Source organism: Gopherus evgoodei, chromosome 2 (assembly GCF_007399415.2).
Source record: "Gopherus evgoodei ecotype Sinaloan lineage chromosome 2, rGopEvg1_v1.p, whole genome shotgun sequence".
NCBI classification, from domain to species: domain Eukaryota; kingdom Metazoa; phylum Chordata; order Testudines; family Testudinidae; genus Gopherus; species Gopherus evgoodei.
The window spans coordinates 116,276,431-116,303,394 of record NC_044323.1 but is presented as its reverse complement, the minus strand read 5'-3'; the positions used below and the strand labels follow the sequence as shown (position 1 = coordinate 116,303,394).

The following is a 26,964-nucleotide window of genomic DNA, read 5'->3' as shown; positions in this document are numbered from 1 at the left end:
TCCTCTTCAGGCCCTTACCTTTTCCCCTCCTAACTACTATAACCTGCTCCTCTCTGACCTTGCTAACACCCACCTCACCTTTCCTTGAGGTCCATTCAAAGTACAGCTGCTAAGATTCTCTTCCTGGCCTGTTATAATCATACCAGAACCTCCATCCCTCCACTGGCTCCCGCTTCTTCACAGCTTCTACTACAAATTGAAAGCCTTTCATAATGTATCTTTCCCTGCTTCTCAACTCCTGCCTTGTATTTCACAGAAGTGAGCAGAATTTGGCCCTTGGATTATGAACTCTTTGGGGAGAAGAATGTCTCTATCAGTGTTTGAAAAACACCATGTTATAATAACTGAATGTTACACAGTCCAGATTCAAGCAATCAATTTAAATATTAACAATACTTGAGGTACAGTTTTTTAAGCCAAATATTAGCTCTCCATTTATGTCAGCTGTAGGAGTCTTATATACGCCTTGTTTGTGACTGCAGGTAAGACACACTTGCCTTTCACTGGTGTCTATGTACTACACGGAATAGTGCATTGAAAATACTGAGGTAGATGGAGGAATGTGAAATATTCACTTTGAACCTCAAATTCACTCAAACTGTGCTTGGCTTTGAAATTTGTTGGATTCATGAACCCCAATCTATGGTCCCTAAAAGCTCAAGTGCATGGATTGAGGTTCCCATACAAGTTTGGCCTTGCTATCTACTTGTTATTGCTGATGTGTCTGTATGTTTAAGGGAAGCTGAAGAAGTCCATCTCTAATGTCTAATAATAATAAAACCAGGGACGTCCTTAGGATTTATGAGGCCCTACGAAGTATTATTAAACTGGTGCCCCTATGACCAATGGCAGCCCAGGCTCGCAGCTCGGGCGGAAGGGGGAGGGGACAAGACAGCTAAGCATATCGAGGCGCCTGGCCTGCCTCACGGCAGCAGAGAGTCACAATTCCCTGCAGAGGGCCCCGTACCCTTTCCCTCACATAGAATGCGTGGCATCAAAGCATTCGGCTCTGTGAATACGCCCCTGCCTAAGGAAACTGCAGTGCATGCTGGGTGTGCGGGAACTGACCCGCTCTTACATGCAGTCATGGGGAGTGGGTGAAGCTGCCACTTGGGAAGGCTAGTTCCCCAGACCACCTCTTCTGTCTGTGGCCCTGCCCATACTCCACCCCTGCTCTGCCCCAGGCCCTGCCCTCTTCCCACTGTCTCACTCCTCTCTTCCCTCCCCCTCCCTGATCAACCCCTTCCAGCCAAATCCCTGAAATCATATGAAGCAAATGACATTTGAAAAATACACGCTTCTGCAATTCCTTTCTAAAGAAAATGGAGCATGTTTTCCATTGCATGCCAGAAGGTGAAGACTGGACATGCAGAAGGTACCTAATTAAAGCACTAAACTTGGGAATAAAAAAATGTCAGTCATTAGTTTTTTGATCTATTCTGAAGTTTGTCAGAGATTTATTTGCAAAAACTTTGTAGTAAGGGCAAGTCAGCTGTCCTGCTGAATACAACATAAATATTATGGAATACATGATGCAGATCTTCTCTGTTTTACATTTTCTTAATCAATATTTCTAAGATGATTTTCTATTTTAAATGTACTCTTAAGCCTTCATAAAGTAATCATTCCAGATTTCTACATATTTAACTCATTGAAACAAAAGTATTATTTTAAATTAATCAGTCACAGAGGTTCAGTGTGTTCATAACAATGTTCACTGCTTTTAGAAAAAGGGAACACCAATTTATTTTGTGTGAGCTCCATAACAATAGACATGTTTATGAAATTTCACCAACTTTACAACATACGTTTCCAAAGATTTTAGGCATAACAAAGGATTTTGTATCTTACTAAGGTACGGATCTTGCTGGAGGGTTCTCTTAAAACTAGTTCATCAAATAGTCAGAAGTAAAAAAACAGAAACTCATCTGTCCAGCTATCTGGCAGGAAAGGGGTGTTGTCCCTTTAAGGGCTCTCTTCAACTGCGGGGTGAAGGGACAAAGGAGGACAGAAGGGACAGGAAGACTTTGGAAGCAAATGTTTTGTACTATAGTAATTAAAATTGTGTGTTTTAGATAAGGGTGGTCTTTTCAAGGATTTATTTAAAAAACTGTGTGTCTGAAGATCCAAGCATTTAAGGCTAAAGATGAATACTCAGATTGTGTATCTAAAAATCTATGCACGGATTTTTTAGAGATGTGATTTTATAATCTTCAGCAATACACTAATGAAATATTTTTAAAGCAAATTTTAAACTAAGGTCCTGTAGACTAACATGTTCTGAGTAAATATTACAGTAATACACAACTGTTTTTGTCAATAAATTCAGAAACTGACAGTATACACCTGGGGGTTGGCAAATGCCCCTTAAATGGCTTCATTACCACTTAAATGGCACTTTAACAGTTTCATGTTGTGCAAATAGGTTGGAAGGCTTTTTCACTTTTAAGTGACTCGATCCCCTGGAGAGGAAGACTCACCAAGCTGCAGCAGCCAGCTGTGAGAGCCTGCAGGAAGGGTAAGAACAGGGATAGGAAGGAGGGGCAGGAGGTTGGACATTAAGACCCATTGGTGCCCCAAATTTTCAGGTGCCCTATGTTGCTGCAAATGCCTAAGGAGGGCCCTGAATAGAACCTAGCTCTTATCCAGCCTTTTCATCAGTAGATCTTAAAGTGCTTTACAAAAGAAAATTAGTATAATTATTCTCCCCCACTACCCCTCGTTTGACAGATTGGAAAACGTAGGCTCAGAGTGGGAAAAGTGACTTTCCAAGGACACCCAGCAGACCAGCAGCCAAGATGGGACAAGATACCCCGGTCATCTTAGTCCCAAAAATCCAGTCCTCTGTCTACTAGGCCACACTGCCTTTTATGAGATAGTGAGTGTATGCATCCACATCTCTGAAATTTTTGGGGGGTGGTTATATAATATGGGCCTCTGCCCACCCATTCTGACTCTGTGGGGTGGCAGGATGTGATCTGCCTCCATATTCTGCAGCAGAAGTTGGAAGAATGCTCCTACTGTCAGCAGGTTTTCTTCAAGAAACTGACACAGCAGATAGATGCCCCATAACAGACAGCCGAGCCCTAGTGTTCTGTTCTTTAATTATTCTGAATTGTCATCTGGAATTGCATCTCCATCTGCTCCCATTTCTATTCTGAACTTAGCTATGTTTTTATTAATTAGAAGAATCATATGTCAGGAATCAAAGAATTTCAACTGCATCACAGTCACAACAAAGCAAAAAAGTTGGTTGTTACTGACCAGTCACTAAATGCATTTATTCATTTGTTTATTTGCTTCTACACAGTTTTGCCAAGAGATTTCTATAAGGATACTCTTCAAATGTTCTTTCCCATATACCTTTCATTTCTTTTTACCATATTCATATCCATAGTGCCAGTATTTAATTAGTTTTGAGCTATTCTCTTTGTTTGCAGCCACACACTCTTCAAGCTCCTGTTTATTTGCTCTGATGCTGTATGCTCTTTAAAAACACAGCCAATTTTTGTATCTGGCTTTGTGCAGTTTTTACCCTGTTGCAACCAGTAGGGGTGGGCGACTTCCCTCCCCCACAAATCGGATCATAGTTATATATAGGAGCCTACTATTTGCAAGCATTTCTGAAGTGCCTCTAACAGCTTTATCTATGCACTACCCAAAGGTTACAAAACATGAACTGATAACCCACCAGCAGGGCAGTCAGTTCTCCAACCTGCTCTAGGATGCAGCAATTCCTGGCTTCCTATTCTGCAACAATGGCAGCCAGAGACTTGCTGATAGATCCTGTACAGGGGCGGCGCCATGGTTTTTGCTGCCTCAAGCATGGCAGTCAGGCAGCTTTCAGTGGTGTTTCTGTGGAAGGTCCACCGGTTACACGGATTTGGTGGTAGTTCTGCGGGTCATCTGCCGGTCCCGTGTCTTTGGCACACTCGCCGCCAAATTGCTGCCAAAACCACAGGACTGGCAGACCTCCTGCAGAAATTCTGCTGAAGGCTGCCTGACTGCCACCCTCAGAACGACTGGCAGGCCGCCCCCTGTGGTTTGACGCCCCAGGCACACGCTTGCTGTGCTGGTGCCTGGAGCCACCCCTGATCCTGTAGCAAGTACTCACCTTTAAAAGCATACTCAGTAGCTAAGAAATGCTGACCATCTTCCTAGGCTACAGGATAGTCTTAGCAATTTTTGTGTAAACCAGGAAAACAATTTTTAGGCCATTCCTACCCCGTAAACATACCATGGAAAGGAATCTGTTAATCATATCAATTTGGAGAAGGCAGGGTTAGTGAGATGGTTTTATGGAGCAACTTTTAAACTTAAAACTAACTTGCATATAAAAAGGGAGTGGGAACAATCTCCTTCTATTCTTCCAGCCTTTTGCTGCAGGCATGGTGACTAGCTGCTTCTGCTGGAGGCTGTACATAGCTGCCAACATTTAAAAAAATAATAATTTCAAGAAGCAATTCTCCAGAAAAGGGTCTTAGGGCTCCTGGATGCTTTTCAGCACGTTCTGAGTATCTTCAACACCTGTAAAACAGTGCTTTATGAACATCAGCTACCTAACTAACATCAGCTAACACTTCTGTGAGGTACTGTGTGCAAGTGTTATCCCTATGCTATGGATGGGAAACAAAGGCAGAAAAGTATTTTGACTGAGGCTGTAGAATTAGTCAGGAATAGATGAAGGTGTCCTTCTCTTTCAGACCACTACCTCTCTTGCTACTAAGATGTTCCGCTCTTATGGCCAAAAGCCACAAGGGCTATACAGCAGCAGTCCCAACTAATGCAGTTTCAGTGCTGGATTCATTTGCATTAAGTTGTGCATTACTCTCACTTCAAGCATACTGTAAACAGCCATGGGTGTTGTTTGATCTTAAAACAATCTACTACTGTATTTGTATTATTCTAACTAAAACAGGATGACTGGCTTCAGGGCGAGTATCTACATCTGAATATTTGTATTGGGTATCACGGAAAGAACTGAAGACGGAATGTGTGTGATTAAAGCTAGTTTGCTGGAAACTCATGAATCAGCTTTCCAAGCTGAGAAGGCTATATAGACTTGAGTTTTTCTGATACAGAATGTAAACGACCGTCATAAAAGGGGGAAATTCACCCATCAGCAGAGGGGCTACAGAAGTTCCCCAGTGCAGAACAACCACAAGAGCTCCTGCAGAGTGGCCATGCAGGGATCTGTGCATGTGGTGCAGCTGGGCCCTGCGCTAGCTCTGCATCAGCCAATAGGGATGGCCCATTGTGTCCAGAATTACATGAATCCAACAGCCACAAACCACTGCATAGGAGATGAGTCAGGGTCACGGCCACTATTCCAGCCCAGAAACTGATATGGGGTTGCGGAGGGACTGCAGAGTTGGAGGTTGCGAGGGGAATTCTGTTCACCCCTACCTCCATGTACATCCTTGCTCAAAGACCATTTATTTGGGCTTTGTGCAACAGACAGTGGGTGGGGAGGGAGCGATGAATCATCACCGCCTCGTGGAGCAGCTGAGGTCATCCACCTTTGTTCTGGTTCAGTGCTTCATAGCATGGTAGGTGCACCATGACTCAGGGGCATGTGCTGAAGGTGCATCAGCTGCAAGGCCCCGTTGGCTCTAGCACCTAGTGGGATCCAAAGAGTATTTCACTCAAAGCCTCCAAATACCACACTTCTGCAGGACACCCAGCTACCAGCACCTGCCCAAACATCCTCCCAACAGTCTGGAGACTTGCTCTTTCTGCTGCTAGCCTCTGCCCAGCCAGAGCAGGAGAGAGAGAGCTGCAGATTTGCCATTCGGCAGATTCATCCCATTGCCTTCTACTGACCTGTGATTGCTCAGAAGCAGATTCAACACATGGGAGTGTTAAAGTATTTGTCAGTGACAGCTTTTGCCAACTGAGTTAGATTTAAACACCAAGTGATAATTTGCCTGTAGGTATTTTGTCAGCTTCCAGCAATAACAGGGGGAAATAAAAGCCTGAAGCAGAAAAGGTCTCTGCTCCAGCATGCATAGATGGTCTGGGAGTAGGCTAAGAGACTGACCTGGAAGGGTGCATTTGTAGCTCACAGACTGGTATAATGGCCACAGGGATCAGGAGGGAGTACCAGGAGCCCTACACCCTGCTCTGCATTGTCAGAGGTGAATTTAGTCTTCCTAAGTGCTCTGGACTCCACTTGAGTTGAGTCTGAATGTATTTCAATCAGGGATTTGGGGGAGGGGGACAAAGGGAGGCTTTCTGCCTGTTCTGACACAGCACTACACCACGGAAGTGGCCAGCTGGTCCAGCTCCTAGGCAGCTCTGCAGGCTACTCTTGCCCACAGGCACTGCCTCCGCAGCTCCCATTGGATGCAGTTACTGGCCAATGGGAGTGCGGAGCCAATGCTCGGGGCAGGGGCAATGTGCAGAGCCCCATTGCCCCCCTGCCTAGGAGCTGGACCTGTTGGCTGCTTCTGGGGTGCAGTGCAGTGCCAGGACAGATAGGAACTAGCCTGCCTTAGCTCCACAGCACCACCGACCGGATTTTTAACGGCCCGGTCGGCAATGCTGACCAGAGCCCCCAGGGTCCCTTTTCGACTGGGTGTTCCACTCAAAAACCAGACACCTGGTCACCCTATTGAAGGACACCAGGAAAACAGGGAAGGTGTGGAGTTAGGCTGGAAGTAATGCAACCCCGTGGACAGAGCAGTGCACAGGGTTAATAAAGTTCCCCTTGTTCAACTTAACCTGCATTCAGCTTCACACTTTGCTAATGAAACACTGACCAGTTAACATTAATGATTCATTTGTCCACTTGTCTAAATTGCTAGCTGAATTTTTCAAGTGGAATGCAGCAATTGATTCACCTGCACTAGCTACCCTCAGCTCAGCAGAGACAGGAGTAGTCACCTCAAAATGTGAACACTGATTTTGGATACTCTGCAAGGCTAAAATAGGACTGCACTCTAATCTCCTACATAGTTTATCTGGCAGAGCGTAGTCACAGTCACACATACAAGGCCCTTCATTTTTTGTTTAATATGTCTCAGAAATGTATTGATGTTTATTATGAAAAATTTTAAGTGAGTGAAAATCGGCACAAAATATTATACTTCTGGGTAAATATTGGAGATAATATTGGAGGATCGGAGGAAAGAGAGAAAAAACAACAAAGAAAAAAGTAAGTATTGAAGGTAAAAGCAGTTTAATGATGGTTTACTTCATGAATTGTATATTAACAGTACAAATGTGTGTGTGTGTGTATTGTGACTGGTCTTTGAATAGATGCGTGGTGGGAGAGAAGGGTACATAAATTCTTCTTGTGCTTTCTGTATTTTATTTCCTTTCAGAACATATCAAATTAACACAAAGCAAAAGATTAATGGGAGCTAGACATTGATAGGACAGTGGGTTCTTAGACACTGATAGGACACATACCTTTTCTCCTTTAAGGCCATCCTCTCCCTTCAACCCTGGCAATCCCTGAAGTCCTCTTTCACCCTAAAAAGACATTTTTATCCAATATTTTCTTTCCATTAAAATAGAATTCCTATAATTGATGCATATTTAGAAAACCAAAAAGTGCCATTAGGAACATTGCTATAGTCTATTTGGAAGGAAGCTAAAGTGTGCAAAATTCTCACCTGATTTTTCCCAGGTATCTGTGATTGATTGATATATTAGCAGACCTTTTGCAAGACAGTAGAGGATTACCTGAACTCTGGGAATAGTTCTCTATTTGTTCTGCATTTCCTCAATGTGATAATAGTAGGCAGATTCCAAGGTGACATTTTGTCTTCAGCTGACCCAAATTATTCATTTCCAAAATGTACATTGGAAGGTCACCAGTTTCAATTTCACACCAAGGTAATGGGCAGTAGGGAAGAGGACTGTCAAGGTTTCTTTCCCCACTTTGAACTTTAGAGTACAAATGTGGGGACCTGCATACACACTTTTAAGCTTAATTACTAACTTAGATCTGGTAACGCTGCCACCAGCCAGAAATTCAGTGTCTGGCGCACTCCCTGTCCCCTCGCCCCCCAAGACTTTCCCCTCCCTGGGTTGCCTTGAGAGGCTTCACCAATTCCCTGGTGAACACAGATTTAAACTCCTTGGATCTTAAAACAAGGAGGAATTAACCATCCCCTCTCCTTCCCCCCCCCCCACCAATTTCTGGTGAGTTCAGACCCAATCCCCTTGGATCTTAAAACAAGGAAAATCAATCAGATTCTTAAAAAGAAAGCTTTTAATTAAAGAAAGAAAAGGTAAAAATGATCTCTGTAAAATCAGGATGGAAAATACTTTACAGGGTACTCAGATTCATATAGCCCAGAGGAAACCCCCTCTAGCCTTAGATTCAAAGTTACAGCAAACAGAGGTAAATGTCCTTCCAGCAAAAAGAAGCATTTACAATTTGAGAAAACAAACATAAGACTAATCCGCCTTGCCTGGCTATTACTTACAATTTTGAAACATGAAAGACTGATTCAGAAAGATGTGGAGAGCCTGGATGTACGACTGGTCCCTCTTAGTCCCAAGAGCATACAACAACAACACAAAAAGCACAAACAAAGACTTCCCTCCACCAAGATTTGAAAGTATCTTGTCCCCCTATTGGTCCTCTGGTCAGGTGTCAACCAGGTTTACTGAGCTTCTTAACCCTTTACAGGTAAAAGAGACATTAACCCTTAACTATCTGTTTATGACAAGGACAGTCAGATATTTTCCTGTGGAAATATGTAATATACTGCGGTAAGCTGCTAATCGAGTGCCACACATCATGCAGCATGCCTCATCATGAGGTGCTGACTCCACTCATCTCCTACTGGAATCATTAGAGCCCCATCCTGCAGGATGCTGAGCACCCTCAATTCCCATTGAGTTCAATGGGTGCTAAGCATCTCACAGAAATTACCTTGCAGTATTAGGCCTCAAGTTTCCTTTTAACCCTCAGGGTTCTAATAAATCTCAACTCCCAAACCCCAAATAACCCACTTATCCCACTGTGTATTTTCCCCCCAATACAATATGCATATGCTGTGTTCTATATAAGGCTTGAGCCTTTGCTCATTGAAGTCTATAACAAAGTTCCCATTGATTTTAAGTGGTGCAGGATAAGGCTATCACATGCAATGAATTAGCCAGCTAACCTAAAATTCTGGAACGAAATCCAGAGGAAAATGAAGCTCAGATTTATGTTCATTTATAAACTTTTTCTCCAAGGAAATCTGGACAACGGTGTGTGTTAATCATATCCACTGTCAGAGTCTAACCATGATAGCACTGCACTAACTATAAAGATCCATGAACTACATGCAGTAAGACTCAAACGTACCCACAATTTCATTTTTTTCTTTGTGGTTAATATTGATTTCTCTGGTGCTTAATTGGTTGTGGCAAAATGCTTTTTATGCATTAAGGCCCCAACCCTGCCAACACTTGCACATGTGCTTTCCTGCACTACTTCAAACAGTACATTGATTTCAATGGGATTGCTCACAGTAGCATAGTTGAGCATGTGTGAAAGTATTAGCAGGATAGGGGTCTAATAGCACACAGACAAAATGGTTTCCGAAGATAAGTAAAGCTGCAAGAAGATTGCTAAGGGAGGAAATATGATTCTTTATACCACAAAGAACTGTAAAAGAAAAAAATATCCAAACATGCAGAGGCTAATTTAAAGTGTTGCTCCCGCAGAAATAAAATTGCTAATCACTTTATATAATTGAAGCTTTTTCCACAGAACAATTTGTCATGGCTTTTGTTTAAAAAAATGTGTTCTGCTTAAAATTAAAATGCTAAGAGCAAGAAAGCATAGTGCAAAGCTAAAAAGGTCAGCATCTTTGCCTGGTACAGCTTTTCTAATGATAAATCCTTTCTCCATGTGCAGTGTGAAGAGGTGGTCAAAAAAAACCAAAACAGGATGTTAGGAATCATTAAAAAGGGGATAGAAAATAAGACTGAGAATATCTTATTGCCCTTATATAAATCCATGGTACGCCCACATCTCGAATACTGCGTACAGATGTGGTCTCCTTACCTCAAAAAAGATATACTGGCACTAGAAAAGGTTCAGAAAAGGGCAACTAAAATGATTAGGAGTTTGGAGAGGATCCCATATGAGGAAAGATTAAAGAGGCTAGGACTCCAGCTTGGAAAGAGGAGACTAAGGGGGGATATGATAGAGGTATATAAAATCATGAGTGATGTGGAGAAAGTGGATAAGGAAAAGTTATTTACTTATTCCCATAATACAAGAACTAGGGGTCACCAAATGAAATTAATAGGCAGCAGGTTTAAAACAAATATAAGGAAGTTCTTCTTCACACAGCGCACAGTAAATTTGTGGAACTCCTTACCTGAGGAGGTTGTGAAGGCTAGGACTATAACAACATTTAAAAGAGAACTGGATAAATTCATGGAGGTTAAGTCCATAAATGGCTATTAGCCAGGATGGGTAAGGAATGGTGTCCCTAGCCTCTGTTTGTCAGAGGGTGGAGATGGATGGCAGGAGAGAGATCACTTGATCATTACCTGTTAGGTTCACTCCCTCTGGGGCACCTGGCATTGGCCACTGCGGTAGACAGATACTGGGCTAGATGGACTTTTGGTCTGACCCGGTACGGCCATTCTTATGTACTCCTAAATATGAATTGACCTTGTGCAATAATAACTAGATTTCTTTGAATGTGGAGTATGAACAGAGATTTGCAGATAGATGAAGCATTTGTTTGCCTGTTGGACTGAATAATTAACCCCCTCACCACTGGATCATTTGTACTGACTATTATAAAAATGTGACCCTCCCCTGAGGAGTGTATACAGAGGGCACGAACAGACAAAATTTTTAGCATTTGTGTAGATTTCTGGAAGGGGAAAGGGGTGCATAAGGTAGATGATATTCCCACCCAAATGCTTCCCTGTGGGAGGGAGGGAGGAGGGAAAATATAGCAACACGGTGGGGAGTGGGAAAATGGAAAAAAGTCATGTAGGTAGTGCAGCTGGAAGATATGTCACACTAGAGCATTGCAGAGAAGAGAGTGTGGGAGGGAGGACGACACTGGAATCTTGGAATGTGGATGGAATGTGGCAGCTAGAAGAGAAGCCAGAGACCTGGGAGCATGGGAGAAGGGTGACAGAATGACACAGGTGAGAAGCCGTTGGGGAACACCTGAGCATGGAAGAAGATCACACCAAACAACAGCCGATGAAAAATGCACTGCGACAATGTAATGTGAGAGTGGGTTGCATGGGTTTCAGGAGCTGGGAGGCAGGCTTGAGTCAGGGGAGGGAGGAGCAACAGGGCAATTGAGGAGGTGGGAAATGGGCTGAGGAGAAGTGGTGATCAGGGGTATGTGGTAGCTGTGGGCAGGATGGAGCCAGGGAGTGAGACAGGTGGTGTGGGTCTGTTAATGTGACAGAGTTGAGAACACAGAGGAATGGGGGTGGGGACAGAGGTGAAAGTAAGCGGGTACGGGCTGGTACGGAGGACCGGTAAGAAAAGGTGCAGTAGCTACCAGCAAGAAAATGGAGCATTCGCTCCCTCTCTGACTCCGCCTCTTGGCTACAGCAAAACTGAGGGTCCAGGAGCCCGGCTCCACGAATGTTCGGGGTCGGGTCTCCCCCCTGGCTCCATCTGCTGCTCCCCTGCGCCTCCCCTGAGTGTGCCCTGGCCCCCCCTTTGCTGCCCCCATGCACCTCCCTGGGTTCCAGAGCAGAATGTTTGTCTCTCCCCATCCGCTGCAGCTCCATGCTGCCTGCCTGCATTAACTGCTGCCACGGGGTCCTAATGCCCCCCTCTACAACTGCCAGGGCAGGCTACATTTCCCCCTAGAGCCCTTTCATTTTCCAGTGGGACCCTCCACCATACAGCCGCCCCCCTGCCTGCAGTCACTGCTCTTGCCCCACGCTGTGCAAGGGGCAGCCCCAGTCAGGGGCAGCAGCAGGGGAGGAGGTGCACATGTGATGGCAGCACCTCCCCTCCCCCGGCATGACACCCACCACAGGGGAGGCGAGGGGGATTCCTGGACCTGAGAGGGGCCCTAGGAGCATGTGCAGTGATGGGGGGGGGTGAATGTGCTGCTAGGGGGGGAGAATGGGGTCCCTACCCCAGAGCTCACTGCTGCCAGCAGGGAAAGGGCTGGGGGGAGTCCTCCTCTCTGGCTCCAGTCCCAGGGCAGCCTGTCTGCACCCCAAACTCATCTCCAGCCCTGCCCCACCCCAGAGCCCACACCCCCAGTCAGAGCCCTCATCCCTCTGCATCCCAACCCTCTGCCTCAGTCCTGAGTCCCCTCCCACACCCCAAACCCCTCATCCCCAGCCACATCCCAAATCCACCCCCAGCCTCACCCCACAGCCCTCACCCCTGCACCTCCTCCCTCCACACCCCTCTTATCCCCAAACTCCCTCCCAGAACCTGCACCCTGCATCCCGCCTGCACCAGCCAGGGCCTGCACTCCAGACCTCCTCCAACTCCCAAACTCCCTCCCAGAGTGTTAGGCAGGTGGGGGGTGGAGTTTGGGGGTGCAGAGTTTGGGCAGGGGCAGGTTCTGGGCACCATCAAAATTTCTACAAACCTGCCACCCCTGCCAGCAAGAGCTGGTGCGCCATACCGGGGTGGACCGACTTCCTGAGGCAGCAATTTAAAGGGCCCTGGGCTCCAGCCCTTTAAATTGCTGTCAGAGCCCCGCTGCCAGAGCCATGAGGTAGCGGCTGCGGGGCTCGGGTGGCGATTTAAAGGGCCCAGGGTTCCTGCCGCCGCTACCGCCCCGGGCCCTTTAAATCGCCGCTGGAGCCCCACTGCCGCTACCCTAGGGCTCCAAGGACAATTTAAAGGGCCCGGGCCCTTTAAATAGCCCCCGGAGCCTGCCGGAGCCCTGGGGTAACGATGGCTGGGCTCTGGTGGCTTGTGATGCACTTTGAAACATTACAGTCTTCTTGCTTTTCATTACAACATAGTGCAGCAGTTCAGATACCAAACTGTCTACTGAGAACGGGGTTGCAAAACAGCATTGTATAGCTTAAGCTCAAACTTAGCTGATTGTCAGTCTGGCAAAGACATGCTAGGTTTCTTTCTCTTCAACAAACTAAAATATGCACAAAAAAGGTACTTACTGGCAATCCATCTTTACCAGGAATGCCCTAAAAGAAAACACTCATTTTAGAAAGGTTCATAGAACAAGCAGAAGAGGGATAAAAACAAGTAACTGCATCTTAATGGCCAGCATTTCATGCTGTGACAAAATATCAAAACAGAATTAGGATTTGTATTGTGTTACCAGGTGCATTATTTTGTATACGTATTTAATTGGGGGCCATGTATTTGTGATTGAGGAGAGAGTGAAGTATAAAACACTCTGTGTATCCAGAAGCTGCAGCTTAGAGGGGATACATAAACTATGCTTCTTGGGAGCTACACAACCTGTCCCCCCCCATCCAACATTTCTCAAAATGCAAGTGCCATCCTTGAGGAGCTTGGCTGACACCTCAGCAGTTGTGTTTTACACCCTTTGGTCCAGAATCACCATGGCCAGGCACCCTGTAGAATCACTGATATGTGGAGAAGACTACTATTTTGATGTGGCATGATTAAACACCCACTTTGACTACACAGGGTGCAAGGCAGTAGAGAATCGGCCCTTCACCTGTGTGTGATAAATGAATATTGGCCTCTCTATATAATCTGTGTGGCTTCAACAGAGATGCAGTACTCACAGGTTCACCATCTCGCCCAGGTTTTCCTAGAGGCCCAGGGGGTCCTTGAATCCCTGTCTGCATTTTTTCTAGTTTCGACTTTCCTGGTGGTCCTGGTGGTCCTTGCGGCCCTTGCTCTCCTTTTTCACCTCTCTCACCTTTTTGACCCTAAGAATGTATAATATACAATAATAGGTTTTATTATTTTCTTTTTATTATTTAAACATATATTGCCATCATACCTACAGGCCTCAAACCAGTTTGGGGCCCCATTGTGCTAGGCACTGTACCAATATATATTAAAACCAACTCAGGGTATTAAACCTCGTTCTGACTGATCAAGATGAATTGATCATTCAACTAAAATGGGATGATTGCCTGGGTACGAGTGGTCATGACTTAATTTCACTAGCTATGTGCAGACAGAATTATAGTCCCCAATCAGCAACATTTGGTGCTTTGAAAAAGCCAGTTGCCCACACAAAACTGAGTGGGAGGAAAATTTAAACATAAAAATGTTAATAATAATGGGCATCTATTTAAGAATACTCTGTTAGCTACCCCAAAAAAATCCAACACCATTGCCTCACCACACACACAGTTCAGCAATCATGAAATAAGGCTTCTTTGGTTAAAAAAATAATCAAGTGAAGTGAAAGCAACCATTACCACATATATGGAAAAAATTAGGAAGCTGATAGCAAAGAGTACAAACCAGCAGTTAGTAAATATAGGCAATTGATAAGGGAGGCTAAAGGCATCAACGACCAGCAGGGTAAAGGACAATATCAAAAGAACATCCCAAGCAGTGGGTCTAGCTTCTATTTTTAAAAAAGGTCATAGCCATGCTCTATCTCCCTCTTAAAGGTGGAATATGAGTTTTAATTTGTCTTCTCCTAAGCTGGGAGGACATATACCAAAACAAAACAAAACAAAAACAGAATTCAGTTCCCTAGCTGGGGTTTTCTAGACTGCAATCTTCCAAGGTTTTAGCCCCACCATACAGAAGCAGGAAGCCAACAGCTTTCAATATTTGAATTGCCTCCTTCCACTGACAGGAGAACTATTATCTTGCCCCTCTCTGGTCCTGATTGGCTCTAGACTCTGCTTTCTTTAGAGGCCAGGTGAGGCTTAAACCAGGACAATTAGTCCCTGTCTTTCTGGCCAATTGATAGTTAAGGCAATCCAACTGATTCCCAGGTGTCAGGAATCTTTGATGCCCTTTTGATTCCCAAAAGGGAGCCAGAATAGAATTCAAATAAACAAAAACAAACACACAAACCAAATGCTGCAGCTCACACAGAAAAATAAAATATCCCCCACAAGACAAGATGATCTTTCATATTTCATTTATATCACCTTCACTCCCCTAATCACACCACATACAAAACAATGAGTTTTATAGAATCCTCTTCTAAAGCATCTACCCCACAAAGCACCAGAACACCTCTCACAGACAATAAAAACTAGTTCTTTACACATATCAGGAATGAACTAAATCCTGTCAATGGTATTGGTCCAAAACTAGATGAATGGTAAAATTGTTAATTGTGCAATAGAAGGCAGAAGTATTCAGTACATATTTTTGTTCTGTATTTGGAAAGAAGCAGGATAATGTAAGCATATCTTTCTGTTCTGTCAATAACTAGGGAGGATGTTGAACAACAACTAGTTAACTTTTTAAACTTTTTAAAATCTATAAGACCAGATAACTTGTCTCAAAGAGTATTAAAAGAATTGGCCAAGCAACTCTCTGAACCATTAGTATTGATTTTTAACAGATCTTGGAAGACTAGGGATGTACCACAGGACTAGAAAAGAGCTAATGCCATGCCAATATTTAAAAGGGTAAATGGGAAGACTCAGGAAACTACAGATAGGTTCGCCTGACATCAGTCCTGGACAAAATCATGGAAAGGCTGATATGGGCTATAATCAGTAAAGGATTAAAAGATGGTAGCATAATTAATGCCAGTCAATACGATTTTATGGAAAATAAATCCTCTTGGGCAAACTTTACTTTGTTTTTGAATGAGATTACAAGTTTTGTTGGTAAATGTAGGTGTATTGACATAAGATACTTAGATTTCTGTAAGGCTTTTGACTTAGTGCCACATGACATTCTGATAAAAAAAAAAGTTAGTGCTACATAAAACCCAATGTAGCCCACATTAAATCAATTAAAAACTGGTTAACTGATAGACTGCAAAAATAATTGTAAATCTGGAATTGCCATCCAAGGAAGGCCCTTCTAGTTGGATCCTGCAGGGATCTGTTCACAGCCCAGTGCTGTTCAATATCTTTCTCAATGCTCTAGAAGAAAATATAATCTCATTACTAATAAAATTTGCAGATAACACAAAAATTGGTGGAGTGGTAAATAACGGCGGAGACAGATCAGTTAGATAGGCTGACCTGATGGCTTGGTAAGCTAGGCTTATTGGAACATCATGTGTCCAAAAACAAACAGCCAAATTAAAGATTATACATCTAGGAACTAAAAATGTAGGTCACTTTTGTAAGATGAGGGACTGTGTCCTGAAAAGGACTTAGGCAGGGATGTTACATAAAAGATGAACATGAGCTTCCAGTGTGATGCTGTAGCTAAAAGGGTGAACATAGTCCTTGGATCTATAAGCAGGAGAATATCAATTAGAAGTAGGGAGATGGTATTACCTCTGTATGCAGCATTAGTGAGACCATTACTGGAATCCTGAGTCCAGTTCTGGAGTTCACACATAAAAAAGGATGCTTAAAAATGGAAAAGTGCAAACAAAGGCTACAAGAATTACCTGCAGTCTGGAAAAGATGCATTACAGGGAGAGACTTAAGAAGCTTCATCACATTTTTTCAAATCAAGGAAGGATACAGTTTTTAAAAAGATATACTAGACATTATGGACTTGCTGCAGAGATTATGGGTGAGTGGCTAGTGGTATGCAAGAGGTTAGACATTGGCCAGTGTCGGCAGACAGGATACTGGGCTGGAAGGTCCTCTGGTCTGACCAAATATGGTCATTCTTATGTTCTTATGCTTGGTGTGTAACACTGCTTAGTGCTACTACAAGAATCGATCAAGAAGTAGTTTGCTGGAAAATATGGAGCATCTTCTCTTATGGTGGATAGAGGACCAAAACCAGTGGAACATACCTCTAAGTTTGCTAGTGATACAAGCTAAGGCAAAAAATTTGTATGACAATTTGAAGAGAGACCAAGGTGAAGGATCACAGACAGAGACTTTCACAGCAAGTCAGGGATGGTTTGATCGGTTCAAGAGGCACTTCCACCTGCATAACATCAAGATGTCCAGTGAGGTGGCTAGTGCTGATACTGCAGCAGCTAAAGAATTCCCCGACTATCTCAAGAAAATAATTAAGAAATTAATTAAGGAAGGTGGCTATTCCCCTAAACAAGTCTTCAATGTCAATGAAATGGGCCTGCGCTGGAAGAGGATGCCTGAGCGGACTTACATTTCCTGAGAGGAGAAGACAGCACCCGGATTTAAAGTAGCTAAAGGCCGTCTAACGTTGCTTCTAGGTGGTAATGTTGTCAGAGACATGAAGATGAAACCACTGACAGTGTACCAAACTGAAACACCATGCACTCTCAAGGGATTTTCAAAGAAACACCTTCTAGTCATTTGGAGATCCAATAAGAAGGCATGGATAAGTGGAGCTATTTTTTCAGAATAGCTGACACTCAATGCTGTCCCCGCATGGAAGGAATACTGTGCCAAGAAAAATCTTGATTTCAAGATTTTATTGCTTATTGATAATGCACCAGCTCATCCGATCAACTGGAAGACCTGTGTGAAAATGTCAGTTGTTTTTCTGCCACCTAACACCACATCACTCATCCAACCCATGGACCAAGGAGTCATCACTGCATTTAAGTTGTGTTATTTATGCCATTCTTTCGACCAGCTCATCAGAGGCACCAATGGGGAAGACAAACCTATGATTCAACAATTCTGGCGTGACTACAACATCCTGAAGTGCATCAATAACATTGGTGAGTCCTGGGCTGAAGTTACTCAGGCATGCATGAATGGTGTGTGGAGGAAAGTGTGGCCTGAATGGGTCAATGACTTAAAAGGATTCAAAGATGTTGTCCCCGCTATGAAGAAAGACAGCCTCAGCTTGGCAAGAAAGCAGGTTTTGATGAGTGGAAGAAACCGACGTTACACAACTTCTGCAATCATATGAGCTAACCAATGAAGATCTGATGCAACTAGAGGTGATGAGAGCAATGGAAGAAGAGGGCCAAGAAGTAGAAGAACCACTAACCCATCGAAATTTGATTGCCAAACGTCTTTCTGAAGCTTTCCAAATGACTGAAGCTGGCTTGCAAATCCTTAGTAATGATGATCCTGACAGGGAACGCAGCTCCAAAGTGATTAGGGGAGTTGGTCATCTAATGATTTGCTATAAAGAAATTTACCAAGGGGGAAAAAGAAAGGAAAGCAAAACAACAATCTCTAGATGTGTTTGTTTGAGTTCAGAAAGTTCAGCAAGAGGAGCAGCCGGACAATCTACCCTCTTTCACTTTCTGACTCCACCACCTCAACCAAGCTTCATACTCAGCAATGATGACTGTAGTATTAAATTGTTTCTTTAATATTGTTTAAAAAACTTATACCTGTATTAAATTGCTTGTTTAAGGCCATGTCTACATCTAAAATTTTGCAGCGCTGGTTGTTACAGCTGTATTAGTACAGCTGTATAGGGCCAGCGCTGCAGAGTGGCCACACTTACAGCAACCAGCGCTGCAAGTGGTGTTAGATGTGGCCACACTGCAGCGCTGTTGGGCGGCTTCAAGGGGGGTTCCGGGAACGCGAGAGCAAACCGGGAAAGGCGACCAGCTTCGCCGCGGTTTGCTCTCCCGTTCCCGGAGCCACCCAGCAAACCGCAGGGAAGGAGACCTGCTTGCTCGGGGTTCCGGGACCGAGAGAGCAAACCGGGGAAGGAGACCAGCTTCGCCGCGGTTTGCTCTCCCGTTCCCGGAGCCACCCAGCAAACAGCAGGGAAGGAGACCTGCTTGCTCGGGGTTCCAGGACCGAGAGAGCAAACCGGGAAAGGCGACCAGCTTCGCCGCGGTTTGCTCTCCCGTTCCCGGAGCCACCCAGCAAACCGCAGGGAAGGAGACCTGCTTGCTCGGGGTTCCGGGACCGAGAGAGCAAACCGGGGAAGGAGACCAGCTTCGCCGCGGTTTGCTCTCCCGTTCCCGGAGCCACCCAGCAAACAGCAGGGAAGGAGACCTGCTTGCTCGGGGTTCCGGGACCGAGAGAGCAAACCGGGGAAGGAGACCAGCTTTGCCGCGGTTTGCTCTCCCGTTCCCGGAGCCACCCAGCAAACCGCAGGGAAGGAGACCTGCTTGCTCGGGGTTCCGGGACCGAGAGAGCAAACCGGGGAAGGAGACCAGCTTCGCCGCGGTTTGCTCTCCCGTTCCCGGAGCCACCCAGCAAACCGCAGGGAAGGAGACCTGCTTGCTCGGGGTTCCGGGACCGAGAGAGCAAACCGGGGAAGGAGACCAGCTTCGCCGCGGTTTGCTCTCCCGTTCCCGGAGCCACCCAGCAAACTGCAGGGAAGGAGACCTGCTTGCTCGGGGTTCCGGGACCGAGAGAGCAAACCGGGGAAGGAGACCAGCTTCGCCGCGGTTTGCTCTCGCGTTCCCGGAGCCACCCAGCAAACCGCAGGGAAGGAGACCTGCTTGCTCAGGGTTCCGGGAACGAGAGAGCAAACCGGGAAAGGAGATCAGCTTGATTACCAGAGGCTTCCTCCTTCCACGGAGGTCAAGAAAAGCGCTGGGAAGTGTTTACATTGGATTACCAGCGCTGGATCACCAGCGCTGGATCCTCTACACCCGAGACAAAACGGGAGTACGGCCAGCGCTGCAAACAGGGAGTTGCAGCGCTGGTGATGCCCTGCAGATGTGTACACCTTCAAAGTTGCAGCGCTGCAACTCCCTCACCAGCGCTGCAACTTTCTGATGTAGACAAGCCCTAAAATGTATATAATGCTTTTGTCTGGCAAAAAAAACAAAACCCTAGAACCTCCCCCCTTCCCCTTTTACATTAATTCTTATGGGGAAATTGGATTCACTTAACATTGTTTCACTTAAAGTCGCATTTTTCAGGAACATAACTATAACATTAGGTGCAGAGTTACTTTACAGAGAAGGGCAACAAAAATGATTAAGGGTATGGAACAGCTTCCACACATGGAGTGATTAAAAAGACTGGACTTTTCAATTTGAAAAAGACACAACTAAGGGGGAATATGATAGAGGTCTACAAAATCACAAATGTCATGAAGGAAGTGAATATGGAAGTGTTATTTACTCCTTCACATAACACAAGCACCAGGTGTCTTCCAATGAAATTAATAGGCAGCAGGTTTTAAAACAAACAAAAGGAAGTATTCTGCACACAACATACAGTCAAACCCATTGCCAGGGGATGTTGTGAAGGCCAAAACTATCATTGGGTTCAACAAAGATTTAGATAAATTCATGGAGGACAGATCCGTCAATGGCTATTAGCCAAAATGGTCAGGGATGCAACCCCATGCTCTGGGAGTCCCTAGCCTCTGGCTGCCAGAAGCTGAGAATGGATGACAGGGGATGGATCCCTCAATAACTGCACTGTTCTGTTCATTCTGTCTGCAGTACTTGGCATTGGCCACTGTTGGAAGATAGGATACTGGGCTAGCTGGACCACAGGTCTGATGGCTTTTCTTATGTTCTAACACTGTGTGCTTTTTTATCAAAGTACCCAGGGCTATATGCAGCTGCCATTACTCAGGCAAAACTCCCAATGAAGTCTGGGTAAAGACTGTAGGATCAGCCTCTCAAATTTTGAGTATGAAATTGGTGTGGACATAAATGTGTGTCTAAGGGAATTCTGTGCTTTAAGTAGCTAGCATAATTCAGATATACTTTGGGTATCTGCTAAGTGAACTGGGCCTATCTTGTTTCAAAACCACCAAAAATGAAAAAAAAATCACACAATTTTTGCAAGAGTACTCTGCAAACAATCAAACTCGCTTTCAAATCTGTTCAAGTGCTTTTGCCTCCTCTCTTGAAAAAGTAATCTATTTCAAGAGGTTTTGTTTTAACTATTGAGGGAGGGTGGCATTGTTTACTCAGTTCTAGAGACGAGCCACAGATACAAATTTCAGAACTCAACTGCTCCAAAATTCAAGGAGTTTGGGTTCAACTGCTCTATCCAGCTGATAAAGGATCCCTGGTGCATGTTGTATAGCATACCAAATAGATTTAAAATTACATAACATGCACCAGGAGCTTTACTTAAGAATAAAGTAGCCCCCTAGTCTGCAAGGCTGTCTCTACAAGTTAGTTCAAGATGGCTGTTATAAAATGAACAACAAACTCCAGGCTCTCACTTTGAGGATTTATAGGGGTTCCTTTCCTTCTTCATGGCTTCTTTAAATAAAGTAAAAATAGTCCACATCAAAAGCACATGTTTGCTCTGTCTATGGCACAGTATGAACTAGAAAGTTTGGATCTGGATTTGGATACGATGTTGCCATGAGATGCCATAGCTGCTTGAGGGTATATCTACACTACAAGATTATTCCGATTTTACATAAACCGGTTTTGTAAAACAGATTGTATAAAGTCGAGTGCATGCGGCCACACTAAGCATATTAATTTGGTGGTGTGCATCCATGGCCCGAGGCTAGCGTCGATTTCTGGAGCGTTGCACTGTGGGTAGCTATCCCATAGTTCCCGCAGTCTCCCCCGCCCATTGGAATTCTGGGTTGAGATCCCAATGCATGATGGTGCAAAAACAGTGTCGCGGGTGATTCTGGGTAAATGTCGTCACTTATTCCTTCCTCCGTGAAAGCAACGGCAGACAATCATTTCACACCCTTTTTCCCTGGATTGCCCTGGCAGACACCATAGCACGGCAACCATGGAGCCCGTTCAGCTTTTTTTTAACTGTCACCGTATGTCTACTGGATGTTGCTAACAGAGATGGTACTGCAGCACTACACAGCAGCATTCATTTGCCTTTGCAACATAGCAGAGACGGTTATCAGTTGTTCTGTACTGTCTGCCATGCCACTGTAAATTGGCAATGAGATGACGGTTATCAGTCATTCTGTACCGTCTGCTGCTGTCATGGGTGCCCCTGGCTGAGGTCGGCCGGGGGCGCAAAGACAAAAATGGGAATGACTCCCTGAGTCAATCCCTCCTTTATAGTATCTAAAAATAGAGTCAGTCCTGCCTAGAATATGGGGCAAGTGTACTAGAGAACCAGTGTACCAGAGAATCAGAGAGCACAGCCGCTCCGTGTCAGATCTCGCAGAAATGATGAGCTACATGCCATCCTAGGGGGTGCCCCTGCAACAACCCCACCCGTTGCTTCCCTCCTCCCCCAATCCTCCTGGGCTACCGTGGCAGTGTCCCCCATTTGTGTGATGAAGTAATAAAGAATGCAGGAATAAGAAACACTGACTTGTTAGTGAGATAAAATGAGGGGGAGGCAGCCTCCAGCTGCTATGATAGTCCAGGCAGGACATTAAACGGTGCAGGGGAGAGGAGCCCAGCATCCCGCTGCTATGATAGTCCAGGCAGTACAAAAACTTTTCTTTACACATGAAAGGGAGGGGGCTGATGGAGCTCAGCCCCCAGTTGCTGTGATGAAGATGGTTACCAGCCATTCTGTACCATCGACTGGGAATGACCAGGAGTCATTCCTATTTTTACCCAGGCGCCCCGGGCCGACCTCACCTGATGCCAGCCAGGAGTACTCACTGCCTGATGATGACAACAGATAGCAGTCATATTGTACCGTCTGCCACCGGGGAGGGAAGGGGAGGGGAGGGGAGAGGATACTTCTGTTCACTGCTGCAGCATCGCATCTACCAGCAGCATGCAGTAGACATAGGGTGATATTGAAAAAAGTCAAGAAATGATTTTTTCCCCTTTTCTTTCATGGGGAAGGAGGGGGTAAATTAACGAGCTATCCCCTGAACAACCCTGTACAATGTGTTTGACCCTACAGGCATTGGGAGCTCAGACAAGAATGCAAATACTTTTCGGAGACTGCTGGGGACTGTGGGATAGCTGGAGTCCTCAGTATCCCCTCCCTCCCTCCATGAGTGTCCATTTGATTCTTTGGCTTTCCATTACTCTTGTCACACAGCACTGTGCTGTGGACTCTGTATCATAGCCTGGAGATTTTTTTCAAATGCTTTGGCATTTCATCTTCTGTAACGGAGCTCTGATAGAACAGATTTGTCTCCCCATACAGCGGTCAGATCCAGTATCTCCCATATGGTCCATGCTGGAGCTCTTTTTGGATTTGGGACTGCATCGCCACCCATGCTGATCAGAGCTCCACGCTGGGCAAACAGGAAATGCAATTCAAAAGTTTGCGGGGCTTTTCCTGTCTACCTGGCCACTGCATCCGAGTTCAAATTGCTGTCCAGAGCAGTCACAATGGTGCACTGTGGGATACCGCCCGGAGGCCAATACCATCGATTTGCGGCCACACTAACCCTAATCCGATATGGTAATACCGATTTCAGCGCTACTCCTCTCGTCGGGGAGGAGTACAGAAGCCGGTTTAAAGAGCCCTTTATATCGATATAAAGGGCCTCATTGTGTGGACAGGTGCAGCATTAAATCGGTTTAACGCTGCTAAAATCGGTTTAAACGCGTAGTGTAGACCAGGCATAAGTATACAAATAACTGATCACTATAATCATTAGTGGTAAGCTGGAAAGGATAAATGTGCTAATTCAGGAAAGCATTTAATAAGATGCATAAGTGCTTTCCTGAATCAGAGCCATAATGAGGAGCTACATAGTAAGCCCCCTATCCTACCTTTTCTCTGCTCACTCCTTGCAAAACAATAGCACCAGAACCAGTTTCTGATTTTAGTATTTCCTGGGCTACCGTAGTGGCATCACTTTCATGTTGATCATTTCCTGCACTGGTTGAACCTAAATAAAATGAAATAGAGAAAAAACACTAGAAGACATTTATCGGGGAAGAGAGCAAACATACAGGAAGGCAAAAGAAAGAAAATAATTGGTATTGGACAAAAATACACAAACAGAAGATGAAAGTTGGAAAGAAGGGAAACCCCCAAAACTCAAGGCAAAAATAAAATCTTTCTGTAATAGAGAAGGATGGAGTTAAATAAAAACACAGTTATTTCAAAAACTTTGGAAGATAGGGGGATTTTCTTTTAAAAAGTACAAAAAGAGAGAAGATAGGTACAAAAGAGGGGATATACAGGGGCTGCCCAGAGGATTCAGGGGACCCCCGGCTTTGGCAGTAATTTGGTGGCAGGGGGTCCTTCCGCTCTGGGACCCACCGCCAAAGTGCCCCGAAGATCCGCGACGGGGACCCCCTGCCGCTGAATTGCCGCCAAAGACCCAGCACTTTGACGGCGTGTCCCAGAGCGGAAGGACCCTCCCCCGCCACCAAATTGCTGCTGAAGACCAGGCACTTCGGCGGCAGGTCCCAGAGCGGAAGGACCCCCCACTGCCGAATTGCAGCCAAAGACCTGGAGCGGAAGAAGCGCCGGGGGCCCAGGCCCCGTGAGAGTTTTCCGGGGGCCCCGGAGTGAGTGAAGGATCCTGTTCCAGGGGGCCCGAAAAACTCTAGTGGGGGCCCCTGCGAGGCCCAGGACCTGGGGCAAATTGCCCCATTTGCCCCCACCTCTGGGCAGCCCTGGGATATACTGTAGGAATGGGTGAGATAAGGAGAGTGCATTGGATGATCTTCTTACTTCAACCCTTTGCCTTCCCACTACCTAACTTCCAGCTGTGAAGATTTAAAAATGAGGGATGTGTCCTGCAAGGTTTGTTTCAGGAGCGGCTGGCTTAAGTGTATTCCTCTGTCTAAGGGTGAGGTAATTAGTTATGCAGTCTCCTCTTTGGCCTTACTCCTATTGCTGACTCCTGCTCTAGTAATGTGGTTGTGTGCTGCAGTTTTCTCACTATTGGAGAATTGGGTTCTTCTGTGCTTCGTGCCCTGCTTAGCACTTTGTACTTGGCACTTTACACATGAAATGCTTAATACCTGCTCTACATAGGATCAAGTACTCTATACACAATGGGAAAATGGTTCCCCACATTTTAGATTTTTTACCCCTCACAGTTTCTCACTTTTCATCATCATGACCATCCAATGAATGATAGTTAAGCGACCCTGTTGCTAAGACAGTAGACTGGAGCTCAAGAGATGTGGGTTCAATTCTTGGCTCTCTCTCAGACTTCTTGTTTGACTTTGACCAAGTCACTTCGGGTCAGATTTTTAAAGGAATTTAGGTGCCTTAAGAGGCAGATTAGGGACAAAGTTTGATTTTCAAAAGTGCCTACACAATTAACTCCCACTGAAATCAACGTAAGTTTAGGTGTCTACGTACTTCTGAAAATCCCACTGGGCACCTCTCTGTATCTTTAGGTGCCTACAGATCTTTGAGAATCTGGCCCTTAATTTCTCTGTGCCTGTTTCTCTACTGTAAATTGGAGATAATACTCCCCTACCTCACAGGGTGTGGCAAAGATACATTTGGCTGTGTGGTGCTCAGACATTACTGTGATGGATAACAGTGTTGTTAAGTATGCAGAATTCACTATCATAAGAGATCATAGAAATAAATACTGGAGCTAAATTTTTAAAAGGGGCTGGACAATTTTAGAACCAATAACATTTATATTTATACATTCTAAGATGGGATAATGACATTTCATGTGCCCAGGTATCAGGTGATCTAAGCAGCAAGTTAGAGAAGTAAAAATCCTTCCTACATATAGTACTGCACAGTTGCCAGGTACACTACTGCAAGACACCGGAACTGGTGGGTATGCACATCTGCTGGCTTGCATTACTGTCCACTGAGAGTCATTCAGACCGAGAATTTATTTTAATTCTTTGTTTTATCTGTTTTTCCTCTCAAACAAACTATAGTTTACTTGAATGCAGCTATGATCGGGACCTATCTTTGTTGAGAAGGGTATGCCTGCTCTTTGCACATCTAAGAACTAAAGATCTTTTTTGCCCAAGCTGTGGTTAAATGATCTGTGGGTCCCATGGTTAGCAAAAAGGGGCTCAGGAGGGGTTGTAGTCTCTACCTATAACCACTGTTACAATGGACCCGTTTGAAAAATTCAAAGTGCAACTGTTCGGTGAAAAATGTATTTTACCCTGCAGTAGGCTCATCATGTTCATTACTGATGAGATGCCCATCATAATAAACAGAATATCTAAGATATTTCAAATGATTATGTATATTTCAGGTAGTACCCAAAATGTGCCACATGCTGTCTATGCAGAGAAGATATAGGGCCGGCCATGAAGAGTGTAGAAGTAAAAAAGGGTAATATATATAGTGCCTTGTTCTTTGATTGTAGGTGGTTCAGGTGTTTCATCTAATATATGATGGCCTGAGAAATCCATTTCTTCTGATTGAGCTGATATAGTTGGAGGTGCTCCTACAGGTCCAGCGGTTGTTTCCTCAGGCTAAAAAAAAATAAATTCCCAAACAATTGCTTAGCAAGAATGTAAAGCAAACATATTTGATTATTATTCTTGAGAAAAGTCTTACCATATAAAATGACTCAATAGGTTTGTTCTACTTCAGAAAATAGACAAACCTGCTATATTTATGAATTTCAACTGGAGTCTTGGTTTTCTTCCAAATAGCACTTTTTTATGCACTTGTTCCTAATAATGCCTAATTCTTTTGAATGTGTTTTCAGTTACTGCTAAAAGGCAGGTACCAATAAAATTAACATTTACTAACAAGAAGTATTTGCATTACATTACAATAAAGTTTTTTCTCTTTAACCGCTGTTCTTTCTTAAATACCTCATTTCTGATTGACAGGAACCATCTCTCTAATTTATAGCCAAATGGTTTTAATATAAATTTCATATAATATGTATGAAAGTTTCAACTAAGTTCTGTTGAAAAGCTAGCAAACAGATCTGAAATCCAGATCCTCTGGGCCTGGTAAGACATTTGGCACCAGTTTGGAGAAGGCACAGGCGGTATTAAGCCACCATTATGGCTTCTTGGTCCTACAGCTGGCAAGTGCCAGCCCTATCCACAGAGCTGGCAGTCTGCTCTGTCTTCTGCTGGCTGTCCATAGGCCACAGTGGCAATTTCAGCAGCCTGGGATCGAGTAGGTGTAGAAGTACATCTGCCCTACCACATATACTCAAGGCTTGTCTGTACAAAGAGTTAAGTTTGTGGCAAGCTGGGGTGTAAATCTACTTTGCCATGCACGAACTGTCTGTATGGCCCCCGCTGA

General features: G+C 44.7%; 1 protein-coding gene across 3 annotated transcripts in view; it reads right to left on the bottom strand.

Annotated features, from left to right (window-relative positions):
* The window catches only part of COL15A1 (collagen type XV alpha 1 chain), a 265,933-nt gene that overhangs the window by 112,644 nt on the left and 126,325 nt on the right, over positions 1-26,964 (bottom strand). For all 3 annotated transcript variants that reach the window (XM_030551564.1, XM_030551565.1, XM_030551563.1), the window contains exons 6-10: positions 26,045-26,171; positions 23,523-23,641; positions 13,690-13,836; positions 13,090-13,116; positions 7,414-7,476 (exon numbers count right to left, since the gene is read on the bottom strand). In XM_030551564.1, coding sequence (XP_030407424.1) covers positions 7,414-7,476; positions 13,090-13,116; positions 13,690-13,836; positions 23,523-23,641; positions 26,045-26,171 — 483 coding nt within the window. The remainder of the gene's footprint in view (positions 1-7,413; positions 7,477-13,089; positions 13,117-13,689; positions 13,837-23,522; positions 23,642-26,044; positions 26,172-26,964) is intronic.